This window comes from Mchenga conophoros, linkage group LG20 (genome assembly GCF_057382185.1).
Source record: "Mchenga conophoros isolate Kocher_MC1m ecotype Shallow Benthic linkage group LG20, M_conophoros_male_GT1.1, whole genome shotgun sequence".
Lineage (NCBI taxonomy): Eukaryota > Metazoa > Chordata > Actinopteri > Cichliformes > Cichlidae > Mchenga > Mchenga conophoros.
This window is the reverse complement of record NC_140545.1, coordinates 4,519,555-4,534,812: the sequence shown is the minus strand read 5'-3', so window position 1 is coordinate 4,534,812 and position 15,258 is coordinate 4,519,555. Positions and strand designations below refer to the sequence as shown.

Here is a 15,258-nt window from a genome sequence, read left to right as displayed (position 1 = left end):
CGTGACCAGGGCTGACCACTTGTAAACACCTGAAAACCGAGGGTGTGTTTGTGCTGCATTGGGGCGAGGAAGAAAAAATATAAGGAAAGAAACGCAGAACTAACCTTTTAAAATTTCTCACTGGCCATTTCTGCACCCCCCTAAAGACAAACTAAGCGTTTTATTATTGGTATTTTATCCTGGTAAGGACATTTGCTCCTCCGAGGCGAACTCTGACACACTCACACACCCCTTTCACACACTTTGACTGCTCAGGCGTTTAAAGCTGAGGCGTTGGGCAAGTTGCGACCAGCATGCACTAGCAGGTGATACAAGTTGTATTTTTTTTTTGTTTTTAACACCTACCTGCCACTGGCTCCCACAGTTCCACCATATGGTGTTGCTGTTTTTTCTTCTTCAGTTGGACTTGTATGATTGTGTTTGTGGCATTCGTTTCCCACTAATACAGTTCTGTTAAAACCCTACGTCAGCATTTTTTTTCTTGAGGCAATAACAAGAAATATGAGTAATCAGAACTCGCTGTGACAAAAACGAGTAAGTGTGATGCGACTAAAAAGACGTCGCCATGCCTTAGACCGTTCTCTGTATTTGGAGATTTTTCCAAGTTAAATGAATGCGCAGAGAAAATACTCCTAAATGGATCTTGTTTCTTGATAGAGAGGTGCTCCTGATTGATTGACTGATTTAATCATTTAATCATTGCCAAAAACCATAAACCACTGATAATGACATGACCTAGAGGACAGTGGATTTTAGAAATCAAATATGAGCTCAAACTTAAATTAAAAAGGGAGTTCAGCTGACAGCCAAAAGCTGCTCTCTTGACACTGTGGGACTGCTGGGAAGCGCTCTGGGCGTTTTCAGCAGTAGTTTCACCCCCCGCCCCCCTTTCACTTGCTGTTTCAATCTTGAGAGTAAACCTCTGTGAGGAGTCACTGTCTGCGCGACACAGCCAGGAGACGCAACGATGGAGCTTTTCTGCGTGTTTTTCTCCGCGCTTTTCGCCTATGTGGTCGGCGATGCCATCCCTCATCATGGAATCCACTGGACATACAAAGGTGGGCATTTTTCTTTCAGCGTGTCTGTAATTAGTTTTAATATAATTTACGGCACTATTTTTTTTTTTAAATCCCCTAGAACTGTGCTTTCACCGGAGTTGAGGAGTGGTGCGTAAAGCGTGCGTAAAGCCGTTTATTGTGCAACACAATGAATTAACAAATAGCATTGTAAAAAAATAAAGTGATTGAAATGAAAATTGGGTTATTACTGTTTATTCACAAAGATCAAATTCCTTTGACTGCTTGGTGTCCCGGGTGACTTATTGGACAAATACTTTTCGGTTAACAGCTGGTTCACTCTTGTAAAAACCATGAAGGGACCATTTGGTGTACAGCGCAGCTGCTGCTAAGATTCTGGGGATGAATGTTATTTGAAGACGCAACATTATTCTCTTGAACAAGCCCCCGGCGTGCCAGGGAACCAGTAACATGTGAGCTAGGTGGTTAATCCATTTCAAAGAAGGCTAATGTAAATCGACAGTTCAAACAGTGTCAGTCTGTTCGTGCATGTATCTCACTCTAGGAACCTTTTGGCATTTAAGCGGATAATCAGCTGTCTGTTTTTCCATACAGAGGGCGCTTTGGATCAAATGCACTGGGCAACCCAGTACCCTGCGTGCGGCGGTAAGAAGCAGTCCCCGATTGACATCCAGCGGCGCAACGTTAGGCACAACCCTGACTTGTTACAATTGGAATTCAGCGGATATGACGCGCAGAAAGGGACTTTTCTCATGTCCAACAACGGGCACTCCGGTAAGAAAAGTCGGCAAAAATAATAATAGTAGCCTACAAAAAACCAAAAATTACCAAGTTTACTAAGTTCACTATTAACTTGCACAGAGACCACCAAACCACAGTTTTTTCTGCAATAGTTCCGGAACTATAAAGCCAATATTTACGTTGATGTTGAGGTAGAATTTGCATTTTTAGAAATCCTCTCTTTTATCTATATTTTCCGAGACTGCAATAGTTTTTGGAAAAGTCATCACTGCATCACATCGCATCAACAGCACTGATAACACTGACCAGCCTGCTGCTGAAATAAATGTGGGCTAAGGCTTTCCGGAAATCAGACATACAGCGGCAGCTATGTAAAGTATTCATGATTTGTGATGATATATTGGTGTCACCATCAGTTCAAATCGACCTACCTCCCAGTATGAAGATCACTGAGGGACTCCCGGGAAAGTACACAGCCGTCCAGATGCACCTGCACTGGGGTGGCTGGGACCTGGAGGCCAGCGGAGCAGAGCACACCATAGACGGGATCCGCTACATGGCAGAGGTAGGCTTACAAAACACAAAGGCTGGCCACTGCAGTAAAGCCAGGTTTTAATGTCCTCCTCATGCTCAACCAACAATTGAGATATATTATAAATGTAGGTGCAGAAGTTTAAAGTGATGTTGGGTTTCATCAGAATGGAAACCAGAATGACCTGCATCTAGTAATCAGCACTCGTTTGTGAAACCATTTCTGAGCTGCGCACAAGCAGCTTCATGTTGAACAGTTTTAAGACTTTCTTTCATTTCATCAAACAGCTGAACAATCGATTTGTTCTTAGATTAAAACTGAATTTAAAGTTAGTAAATGCATTTCTATCTCCTGATGTTTCCATCCAAATCGCAGGTCACTTAGCATATTTGGCACTTAACCTCTCCTGACTCTTAACCTTCTCTTCCAGCTGCATGTGGTCCATTACAACTCTGACAAGTACAAGAGCTTTACTGAGGCCAGAGATAAGCCAGACGGGCTTGCTGTCCTCGCCTTTTTCTATGAAGTACGTGAGCCACAAATACCCCTTCCTCTCTTCTCTCTCTAACCACTAGGCTCGTACACAACTGCACAGAGTACAAGTGTTCTGTTAGACAGAAGACCACAACTGACACTGTGAGAAGTTTAGAAAGTGAAAAATAACATACTTTGCAGTGAAAAAACATAAATTTGGCAAACAGTCTGACAGTCTTTGAAGTCTGCGATACTTTGTTCTGCTCATCCTGCCGGGTTATAGGCTTTATTGAGTCTTCAGCTACACGGCAGCACAGTGAATGAGCGCTTGTTTCCACCGGGCTGCTCTGGATCTCAGACAGCCTGTAACCTTCAGCTATGAGACGCTTCCTTTCCTTTCCTTTGAGAGGTCATCGCCACAGCAACACCACAGCTGGCATCTACTGTGGTAGCAGCAGTTTGGAGTCAAATAATTTAGATGCATCCAAGTGAGAGTTTAAATGCAACTGGGACTTTATTTTCACTTCTACAGCACTTTACTCATAAGTTAATATCTGACATCTATCAAAGAAGGAACATGAAACAGTCAGAATGACTAAAAATTATAACTTATCTATAAAAACATGACCAAAACTGCCAGATGTGTGCAACAGTCACAAGTGACTCATCAAATGTCGGTTGTTGTATATTTTTTTTTTTTAAAGAAATCAACTTTTTTTTGGTTTCTAGCTCTTTATAAAACAAGTTAATAAATCTGTATTTTTGGTTGTATTAATGCCTTTTAAGCATGTTAAATACAATTTTATGATGAATGTTAAAGCAACACAAAGGTTCTAAAAAACTGTAATAATCCTCTAAAGCCTGCATTTGTGGGGTCAAGTCAGAATTATTTCTTTTCAATGAAAATTTAATCATAAACTTTAACACAGCTTTGTTTTATTTTCTTTCCAGGATGGCCATTTTGAGAACACCTACTATAGTGATTTTATTGCAAACTTGAAGAAAATCAAGTATGCTGGTGAGTTACTCAATAAAACAAACAAACAAAAGAAAAAACCCACATTGCTCTACTTGGGGTCAGAATCCAAATGTGACCTCTAGCTGAGCCATAACTCACTGGTTTAGTTTAACGTGGTGTTTGTGTAACCCTCACAGGTCAGTCCATGAACATATCCAACCTTGATGTCCGCTCAATGCTCCCCGAGAACCTGAACCACTTCTTCAGATACCAGGGCTCCCTCACCACTCCGCCCTGCTACGAGAGCATCCTCTGGACTGTGTTTGATACGCCCATTACTCTTTCACACAACCAGGTAAGGCCGCCCAGAGAGCCCTCTGCTCCAAAACTATTTTTTTCAAGAACTGATGTTTTTTTAAAATAAAGTCATAAGCCTAAGTCCTAAGTGGAAAACTGTTGAAGGGAATTGGTTTCTTTTAAATCTATTTTGCTGCTGTGCCACAAACTTATCTGCTCTTCTGCGGCGTTCAGATCAGGAAACTGGAGAGCACACTGATGGACATGGACAACAAGACCCTCTGGAATGATTACCGCATTGCTCAGCCTCTCAATGGGCGTATTGTGGAGTCTTCTTTCTTGCCGCGCCTCGGGAAAGGAAGTGTGTAGCTTATCGTTACCACACGATTGCACAATGATGTTATTATTTTTATCCTTAGAACTGGTGTTGGGTGGAAGGAGATGTGCAAGCTTGAGTCTATTTCTCAGTGCTTCCTTTGACTGTTTGTTTTTTCAGCATTTTGTCGGCAAGATGAAATGGAATCCAGGCTCCACAAGATCGAGGGTCTGATAACATCCATTGGAAAGAACATTCATTCAGGTGCTTGCTCATCTTAAAAACTGCCAAACATAGCTATATGTAAGAGATGGCTGTATTTACTCTGCAGTGTTTGCTACTTTCTCATTTCTTCCCTTTAGGTGGATTTCACAGCTCAAGGCCTACCAGACATGGTGGGTGGTTTTAAAATTTGATATTGATCTGCAGTTAAAGTAAGATGGCGCTTCTCCAGCCTGATTCTTGTTTTCTGTCCTCAGAAACTGTCTCTTTGTTTCCTTTGGTGCTCAACTTTCGGGAGAAAGATTCTGGCAGTTATGCTTTGGCCAGCCTCAGCCACCCCATGGACCTGGACGCCTTCACCGTCTGCATGCACGTCCTGCCTCAGGTCGAAGGAGTCCACACCGTCATCTCCTACTCCAGCAACGGCAATGACAACGAGCTGATGATCTCCCTCGAAGAGGGCAGGGATGCGAGAGAAGTCGGCCTCTGGATTGGCAACGAGTTTGTCAACTTGCCGCACAACTTCAAGCCCAAGGACTGGGTGAACTACTGCATTACCTGGTCGTCGCACACCGGCGGTGCGGAGCTCTGGATTAACGGCATGGTGGGGGAGCAGCGGTACCTCAGAAGGGATTATACAATCAGATCTGGCGGTGTGTTCCTTCTGGGCAAAGACCAGGATGGCTTACTGGGAATCTTCAATGCTGATGGCTTTGTGGGGAAGATGACTGATGTCAACGTGTGGGACTATGTGCTGACCACAGCAGATATCCGAGACCAAATGCAATGCATGAATAACAGCATGGTGGTGGGAAATGTCTTCAGCTGGGGAAACACCAAACTGAGCATGTACGGAGGGGTGCAGCTGGACAGTCAGTACAGATGTTCCTGATGCTTCTGTTTGTATGAGCTTCAACATGCTGCAACAAGGCAGAATATCATCTGTTGATGTTGGGGATTTGATTGAATTGTTGGTGAAGGGTTCATGGTATGTTTTACAAAGGACAAAATGCTTTTCAAGGCGCCTACAGGCCAATATTAAAAAGACGTCACAGCTTGAGCCATGTACTGCATTCATATGTCATCAATAAAAGCTTACAAGAGACCTGATGTCTGCTCACTGACTCCTTCACACGTCCTTAACGCTGCATCTAGTGCACTCACCGACTCACAGCAAACCTTAGCCTGCATGAAAATCTACCAACATCTGCAGGCGCAAATACAAAGAAAAGGCACACAGAGGCATCTAAAATTAAAACACTGTCAAGTCTTCTACCACACACACACTCCCTCGCTCCACACCCGCAGCGAATACTTCCTCTTCTATCAATGTTCTCCTTCTTTCTTCAGAAGGGCGTGGCCTTCTGTGCATCCTGTGGGCTCTCTTTGAGGCCTTTTGGCGGCAGATCGCCGTCACCCAGATTTAACTCCACTTTGTTCCTCTTTGCAAACATCTGGAAGACCTCCAGGAAGGTCTTCTTCTTTGTTTCGGGCACCACCAGCCAGATGTAGATCAGGGTGACCAGACAGATGACGGCAAAAATGATGAAGCTGTAGGGGCCCAGGCCTCGCTGGGGAGAGAAGGAGAGGAAATGTGATTTCTGGGTCCTCGACATGAAATGTAAATATGTCAGGAAGACAAACAGAGCAAACAAGGTGAGGTCAAAAGTGAAACACTGCTCTTTATAGATGTTTCTCAAGCATCTTCTTCCCTTGATTACACTTTCAGGTTTAAACATGTAAGAGGAAGTAAACATGAGATGAAGCTTATGTTTATATCTAAGATCACGTCATTCAGTGAAAACTCCTACACATAATGTCTCCTCATTTAAGATTTTACAATATGTTTTCTGGTGTTATAATATTCAAGCTCCGACATTATGTTTCAGGCGTTGTAAATGCAGTAAAAAATGTTTCTGGCACTCTCTGCATGTTTGCATTCCTCATGTATCTTCCTCCTCCTCATTCCCTATGTTGTGCCTCTTCTTGTCCTCCTCTTATTTTGTTTTCTCTGTCTGTGTTTGTGTACGAGGAGTAGGTGAGCCACTCCCTTTCCAGTTTTTCCCACTTCACTCGACGACCGAAACCAACACTGTTCTCTTGTGCTTAGATCCACCAGCTTCCCACCTGCCTGCCTGTTTTAATCAGCTGATTTGATCACCCCTGGCTCCAGTCTGCCCTGTTTACTGTGAGTCAAACAACAAGCTAGTTTTGCACACAGAAACCGTTCCTGACTAGTTCAGCAGCCAGCAACACTAAACCATCCACCCAAGAAAAATCACTCCTTTTTTGAGCATGCACAATAAATGTTCTAAATGTCACCTAAGGTGAAGTGTGCATCAGGTAGGTGAGTGATAGGTCCAAACTGCATTCTCTAGCATGACAGCAATCAATAATAAACAGGAGGAACCAACTGGTTTTTTTGTTTTGTTCTCAGTTTGATACCTGAATCAAACCTCGGCCTCCATCTCATCCTATCCCCAGCATCCTCCTGTGTCACACAACTTTCTGCATGTCCTCCTTCACTACATCCATAGATCTCCTCTGTGTTCTTTCTCTTTTCCTCCTACCTGCCAGCTCGCCAGCTTGCTTGCAAATCTATGCAAACTGAAAAGAAAATATCAAAGTAATCCAATTATAAGTGACACAAAGGATCACAATATATCGAGGACATAAACTGCCTTGCTGGTTATGCTTGATAAAACATCTGGAACTAATTCCACTGAAGTCTGAACCTGTAAAAATTGAGTGACTAACCTCGAGGAAGGGAAAGATTAAACCAACGACGAAGTTGGAGAGCCAGTGGACGGAGCCGGCCACCATGAACGCCGCAGGCCTGGCTGTTTGCCGGAACATCTCAGTGGCCACCACATAAGGAATGGGACCTGCAGAACAAAAATGCAATTAACCACAACCAAAACACTCGAGACAGACGTCATCAGTCTTCACAGTCAGAGAGGATGCTCATGTCTCAAACAAACTGAGTGCTGATGTACAAACTTTGATTATATGCCTGGTTACATCTAAACAACACTTCAGCTAATGGAGCGCCCTGCTGTAATCAGTATGTGTGTAAATACCAACAGGTCTACTCAGACAGACTCACTCGGCCCTATGGCATGTCCGATGACGTAGACAATGACAGAGGCAATGCTGACATAGGGCATCCATGTCACAGTCTCCTGCAAACACAGACAAGCAGCTCTCAGTAACTATTCCTTCTGATGTTTGTAAGCAGGAGCAACATTAACGGCTCCACATGGAGGCCTTGAGGATCAAAGGCAGATGATTAATGTGCCTACTCTCCATTGTGTCTCTAAATTGTGCCTTTACTGCTGCTGAAAATGACGCCTGTCTGAAAACATTGGCTCCAGGTGAGGTTGCAGGTTTGAAGGAGGGCAGCACTGCGTTGGCGGTTTTCTCTAATAGTCAGTGTTTAGTGTCAGGTGTCATGGCTCCTGCAAACAAAGGGGCCAAAATATCACTTTACTGTCTCAGACCATGATGGGAATCCTAGACGTACAACATGATTACAGGCTGGTAATCTGTAGCACAGTGACACCGTTTGTTATTTTGGCTTTTTACTGGTTGCGTCTTGTTTAATTATTTTGCCAATCTGTCATCATGTCAGATTCTGCTGTTCCTTAGCTGTCCTGCAGGAGTTCTCACTGTGGCTTTTCAGAAATGGCCAAAACATGGGGATAAAGTGCAGGTGAAATTAAATCAAACATACAAAGATTACATCTTTAAATGGCTATCATGGTTGTCTTTGGCTCTGATCACTACTCGACTCAGCGCCACAGCTAATTATGGATATCCAATGAAACTCTCAACCTGGTAGCAGAACACAAAAGAACAAAACTGGTTGACTTTGATTCAGTAATCAAAGTCAAATTATTTAATTATTTACTATATTATTTTTAGTTACTATATTTATTATTATATTTATTAGTTGCTGCTTACTCAATCTACAAGTGCGCAGGATGATGAAGAGGGACGCATTCTGGGAAAGTGGTTGGAGACCTGAAGAAGCATTGTCAAGGCATGAAAACTGCACACTCTACTACATGTTGCGAGGTCTAAGTGACAAGTTGAATTCCACCAACGACAACACCAAGAAAGCAGATGGTACCTTTGTGCGCTCCAAACACCTTCATTGTTGGAAAGAACATGGCCTCTACAACCATGACCCAGGCCCAACTACAGTGCCTCCCGAAATCGACCCCCACCATTTCCCATTGTCGGACACCGAACCAACAATCGAAGAAGTCAAGCATATGAATGGGAAAACACCCAGGCTAGACCACGTCGCTGCAGAGGCAATCAAAACAGGAGGGGATATCCTCATTTCTCAACTGCATGGACTAATTCGACTGATCTGGAGAACAGAGGAGAAGGTAAAGGCCACAGCCGTGAGTGCAAGAACTACCGTGAAATTAGCCTCTGTTCCACCACTGGTAAGATCACAATGAAAATCATCCGGTTGCGCCTGCAAAAACATTGTGAGCAGTAAAGCAAAGAAGAGCAAGCCTGTTTTCGACCTGGGAGGGATTGCTGCAATCAGATTTTCATTCTTCGCCAACTGATCAACTAAAGAGTTCAATGTAGACAGAGGACAGGGATTGTGTTCATCGACTGCAAATCGAAGATGATCTTAAACAACAATATCTATCCATCGAGCAAGCAAAGGTCAAGGCCATAGATCGCAAGGCCTTGAAACACATTCAGCAAAATTGGACAAATGAATAGCAGTTTCATGATCAGGTGCAGTCTTTACTCTTGTTCAAATTAAACTGATAACATATGTGCTTAATTTTTTAATTTAAACACGACAAACTATAAAGTGTACAGGGCTATACTGTACACTTGATCTGTGCTCAGATCCGAAGTGATCAGACAACACTTCACAGTAAAAATGGATAAAAACCCAAAGCATACCACAAAAGGGACCCAATAGTTTCACAAAGAAGAAGAAGAAATCCTTTGATGGCCTGATCTCAACTTTGCAGTTACAGTAGATGAAGAACGATGTGGTTCCCCAGCTGCACCAAGGCCGATCAGCAAGCACTCCAGCGGGTGGTGAAAGAAGCTGGCAGAATTATTGGAACAAGTCTGCCAGAGATCAGTAATATCTTCCCCACTCGCTGTCTGAGGAGGGTGCACAGTATCCTGCGGGACCAACATCACCCTGCGCGCCACCTTTTCCATCTGCTGCCCTCAGGGAGAAGGTACAGGTCTATACAGGCCAGAACATCCAGACTGGCCAACAGCCTGTATCCACAGGCTGTGAGGCTCCTGAACTCTCTGCCCCCCTCTCACGGACAATAACCATATCCAACTTCTTAATAGCAATGAACTGGTCTGCATTGGTGCATCATATCTTTATTCTCTTCCCCCTCCTGCCCCCCCCCCCCCTCTTTCTTAAATAGATAACTATCATATCTGATATCATATCTCACAGTACAATAATATTGAATGGGTTGCATTGTTGTATTTTGTCATGTTTCTCAGGTCTTTGTCTGAATTTCTACGAACATTATTGCTAAGGATTGTCTTATTGCATTGGAGTCACACTGGGTTAAATATGTACACTTGGGTTTTAAGGGGTATTTATTATTTTCTTCTTTTTTTTGGGTTGTATGGAAGCCCCAAACGCAATTTCATTGTTCTTGACAATGAAAATAAATAAATAAATACTAAAATACTAAAACATAGCCTTGAACAGATATTGGATAAGTTTTTGTTAAACCACTTAAGTAAAAGCTGAAAGTTTTTATTTCATTTATATGTCATTTACAAATGTGTAAGAGGAAAAATACAAAAACCTGTTTGTAGAGGCCTTTTCAACAATGCAGGTTCAAACTGGGACCCAAGACCAACACTGAGGTGATGTTTTTGTGATGCTTTTGTAGTGAAGTAGATTTTGGGTAGGTTGGTTTCTTACGTGATGTCCACGAATGCAGCGCTAACATCCACACCCTTACCAGCCAATAATTAGAGGACGTTATAAGAAAGAGCTGCGCTTCACTAACAGAGAGCCATTTGGCATTCTTTCCCTGTCCAAGGTGGCCAAGAGCGTTAGGCGGCTAAGCACTGCAGAGCGGTTTTATTTCTTCAGGAAAGCTGCTCATTTTAGTATTGCCCTTTAAAAAGTGGATCGTGCCACACTGTTGTAGGCTTGTTGTTGTTTTATGGACTGGCCTTGACTGGCTCCTGGTTTTATGGTCTTTTTTACTCTGAATTGTTTGTATTTTGATCATGCTTTTATAAAGAATTGTATCTTAGGGTGTATTTGTTCTTGTTTTGTTTACATCTCTTTTACTGACTTGTTTGATCTTTTATGTTTTTTTGGGGTTTTTTGCCTTAATGGCGGTACGGCCGCTTGTTGTGGGGCTAGGCACGTGAGGTGGAATCCCCCTGATACATGAGAGTGTACACACTGGGAAATAGGTAGATTGGACCCTTTAGATTGCAGTGAGAGTGACAGTGAGGTTTGCAGTGAAACTACACGTGTGAGTAATTGATGGCACCCTTGGTCACTCCTCTCTGTAGGTTGCCTCCTCAAGTTGCCGGTCTCCACTATTTTGTTCAGTTATTTTACCAAAATGCTATTTCACTAGAGTAGCACCGTAGCAGTGAGCCTTGTCTTTTTAATCATTGTTTGTTAATAAAGTGTTTAATTATCGGTCTTGCATTGTCAGCCCTGCTACCTTAAGAAGTTCTCTTATTTTACAGGTCTATGCTTTTACTAGTTTTTCCTAATAAATATTGATTGTAAAAATGTTCTGCCTCACCTCTGCTTGCTAATAACGAGCTTCTGTAACTAGTATGGCATTTGCATTGGCTATAGAAATCTCTCCTGGGGTGTAACTCCCTCCCCAGGTGGCGTTGTCAACACCCTTTAGTCATCTTTACTGGTTATCCTCCTTTGCGCCACCACATTCTGATAAAAGTCCATCCATTTTGACTTAAATGGATGAAAGATGAGTGGGGGGAAAAGCCATAATCATGGTCTCAACAGCAGCAGTGCCTCTATTTTTTTTTATTGCAGTTAAAACCATGAGTAACACCTTCATAATGTGCTCTTCATTGATTAATTATTCAATAGAGCTGGAACCCAATGGGGACAAAGTGCAGGTGAGGGAACAAAATTAAAATGAAACAGATAAAGATGAAGTCTTTAAAGGCCTGTCTATAGCTGCAATTAAATCAACCTCATGCGGCATTACTCTCTGATCCTGAGAGGTCTTACAAATCTCCTCTGATTCTTTCCAGGTTGGGGAACTAATAACTGAACCACTAGAGGGCAGCAGAGTGACAGGTTGCAGGCATTAGTAGCGCTGACAGGTCTGTACCATACCTGCAAGTTGAGTGCGACAGTGAGCAGCACACAGGCTCCGCAGCAGATCCCAAAACCACAGAGGAGGAGCAGGCGGCGACCTGAGGCTTCCACGATGAACACCTGGGATGACAAAACCCCCGTTCACAGTGGTTATCTCCATCTCACATGATCAAACAGCAGACAGACAAACAGCTCCTCCCCTCAGCTTTGCTGGGTACCTACAGCAGTTACACTCATAAAGACATTCACTGCTCCCGTTCCCACTGTGACATACTGGATGTCACTCTCCCTGACTCCTGCAGAGCCGTATATGCTGTCGGCATAGTAGTAGATCTGAGAGAAAAGAGAGAAATGCATTATGGTTATAACACAACAGCCTGTGAATAAGCAAGAACATAGATGTTGGCACCCTCATATCTCTCTGACCTTTTACGGACGATACCTATCAACACTATTACTGAGACTAACCACCTGATCCTGTCACGGCGAATAGAGTGAACCGTGTGGGGAAAGATAAATGAGGATCCACACGCAGGCACTCGCTGAAGGTGTGAAGGTGGTTTATTGTAGAACAAAGGTGGGAATGGCAACACGGAACAAAACTGATCTATACTGAGACAAACTAAACTATTGAGCAATACTGGAAGAGCATGTTGGAGAAGGACGCAACACATAAAAGTGGCTAGTGGATCTAAGAGCAGACCACAGCAACCTGGCTCAAGAAGCTGACTCCACTCTATGAGTGTCTGGCAGTACAAGTGAGCCAGCTGCTAGTCAGTGAGAGACACCCAGAATGGCTAAACGAAGGCCGGACAGTCCTGATCCTCAAGGACCTCCAGAAGGGACCAGTCCCATCCAACTACTAGCAATAACCTCCCTTAGTACCACATGGAAGCTCCTGTCAGGCATCATAGCGGCCAAGATAAACAGGCACAAGGCTCATTAAGTGAGCAGGGTACAGAAAGGGATTGGCAGGAATAACAGAGGAGCATAAATCCACCCACTGGTAGACAGAGCAGTCGCCTGCAAGGCCAGACTGACCAACCTGTGCACTGCCTGGATTGATTACAAGAACTGGATGGTCCATATGACTGCATCCCCCACACCTGAGATCCTAAAAGCTTCACCAGGAACTCAATGGGGATGTGGCATAAAATACTAGAGGCCAACTTCAAGTCAATAGCACAAGTCACCACAAGCTTCTCCAGCTTCTCATGTTCCTTCTTCCTGATGTTGCTGTCATTCGGTATCGTTACATCTGTCACCACAGCCATCTTCTTCTGTTTGTCTACCATCACTATGTCTGGTTGGTTAGCCACCACTATTTTGTTCATCTGTGTCTGGACGTCCCACAGGATCTTAGCTCGGCCATTCTCCTCCACCCTAGGGGGCGTATCCCATTTTGAGCTTTTGACTTCCAGGCCATACTTGGCACAGATGTTTCTGTATACTATGCCAGCCACTTGGTTATGGCGTTCCATGTATGCCCTGCCTGCTAGCATTTTGCTGCCATGTGCTGGATATTCTCAGGGGCATCTTTACACAGCCTGCACCTGGGGTCTTGCCTGGTGTAATAGACCCCAGCCTCTATGGATCTTGACTACACTTCTCCAGTCTGAACGACATTCCGATGTCATCGTTGTATCCTGGTGGTGTGGATCAGTGAATTGATATCTCGTTCACTCTTTGCATGCAGCTTGATGTCATCCATGTACAGGAGGTGGCTGAAAACTGCTCCATTCCATAGCCAGACTTGTCAATGATCTCACTGAGGGGGTTCAGGACTATGCAGAACAGCAGTAGGGAGAGGTCATCACCTTCTTACATCCCACATTTGATGGTGACTTGTGCTATTGGCTTGAAGTTTTACTTGCATCTATTTTACTTGCATCTATTTGAAAAAGTGAGTTTAAACAAAACAAATTATATGCTGGAATATGCAGAAAATAGATTTAAATGTTAAACAAATTTCTTCCATTCAGAGAATGTTGGATATAATTTAGTTTTTGCTTGATACAATGTGCATAAAGTTAAAATATTAAAACTAATAAAATGAGTTTTAAAAAGAGAAATTTTCATTTCATGGAATTTTATATAATGAAATATGCAGAAAAAAGAGAATTGGACTGAAATATCTATTGTTTTATAACATATTCAGGTTGTGTATTATGTTTTTAAAAGCAACTAAGTAATAAAGTAACTAATTACTTTTGAAAATAAGTAATCAGAACACTTTATTAAAGGAAATTGTGTAAAGTAACGGGATTACTTTATTGGAGAAGTAATCAGTATTAGCAACTAATTACTATTTTCAAGTAACTTGACCAACACTGCTCATAGATATTTACAATCTTTATATTTGAAGATATTCCTAAATTAAACGAATGCGCAGAGAAAAATGCTCCTTAATTCATGTTGTTCGTGGTAGAGAGGTGCTCCCGACTTATTTATTTATTCATTGTCAAACTAATAATGACATGACAGAGATGACTGTCGATTTTAGAAATCAAACATGTGCTCAAGCTTAAATTAAAAACGGAGTTCAGATTACAGTCAGATGCACAAAAGCTGCTTTTTTGACGCTATAGGATCACTGGGACCGCTCCGGGCGATGTAAGCTTAACGTCTGTGCGGAGTCGCTGTCCTGCGCGACAAAACCGGGAGACGCGGCGAAGGAGATTTTCTGCGTGTTTTTCTCTGAAGAAAATCTGTATGCGATGCCATCACCTCATGATGGAATCCACTGGACATACAGGGGTGGGCATTTTTCATTCAGTGTGTCTGAATTAGTTTTTAAAGAATTTAATGCATAGTTGTATTTTTAATCACCTCAAACTGCGCTTTCATGGATGTTGATGCGTGGTGCGTAAAGCGTAGAGACGTTTATTTTGCAACAGAAATACTCAACAAATAGCATTTTTGAAAAATAAAAATAAAGTGATTGAAATGAAAATTGGGTTATTACTGTTTATTCACAAAGATGAAATTCTTTTGACTGCTTGGTGTCCTGGTTTAACGCGCTGTGCGTTATTGGACCAATACTTTTCGTTTAACAGCTGGTTGGCTCTTGTAAAAACCATGGACCATTTGGTGTACAGCGCAGCTACGATTCTGGCAATGAATGTTATTTGAAGATGCAACATTATTCTGCTGAACAAGTCCACTGCGTGCCAGGGAACCAGCAACATGTGAGCTGGGTGGTTAATCCATTTCAAAGAAGGCTAATGTAAATCAAAAGTTCAAACAGTGTCAGTCTGTACAGATGCACAGAAAGGACCACACCAGTTTTTTCTGCCTGAACTATCAAAGCATAAATTTACGTGGACGTTGAGGTAGAAT

At 42.8% G+C, this 15,258-nt stretch overlaps 2 protein-coding genes across 3 annotated transcripts; one reads left to right on the top strand and one right to left on the bottom strand.

Moving 5' to 3' along the window:
* Positions 1 to 912: 912 nt before the first annotated feature.
* Positions 913 to 5,682, top strand: ca6 (carbonic anhydrase VI). The gene is made up of 10 exons (XM_085259006.1): positions 913 to 1,058; positions 1,632 to 1,811; positions 2,195 to 2,343; positions 2,741 to 2,836; positions 3,736 to 3,802; positions 3,940 to 4,097; positions 4,274 to 4,400; positions 4,536 to 4,619; positions 4,718 to 4,750; positions 4,835 to 5,682. The coding sequence occupies exons 1-10, from the start codon at positions 968 to 970 to the stop codon at positions 5,467 to 5,469; spliced, it is 1,620 nt and encodes a 539-aa protein (XP_085115132.1). The 5' UTR covers positions 913 to 967; the 3' UTR covers positions 5,470 to 5,682.
* On the bottom strand, positions 3,280 to 12,130 carry LOC146550164 (solute carrier family 2, facilitated glucose transporter member 5-like). 2 transcript variants are annotated; one of them, XM_085259009.1, is made up of 4 exons: positions 11,938 to 12,129; positions 7,684 to 7,759; positions 7,335 to 7,462; positions 3,280 to 6,148 (listed from the first exon to the last, which is right to left on the bottom strand). In XM_085259009.1, exons 2-4 carry the CDS (start codon positions 7,742 to 7,744, stop codon positions 5,924 to 5,926), a joined length of 414 nt encoding a protein of 137 aa, XP_085115135.1. In that variant the 5' UTR covers positions 7,745 to 7,759; positions 11,938 to 12,129; the 3' UTR covers positions 3,280 to 5,923. The 2 variants fall into 2 exon arrangements, with proteins under 2 accessions (XP_085115135.1, XP_085115134.1); XM_085259008.1 differs by lacking the exon at positions 7,684 to 7,759 and having other exon boundaries at positions 11,938 to 12,130.
* Between the last annotated feature and the right edge of the window lie 3,128 nt (positions 12,131 to 15,258).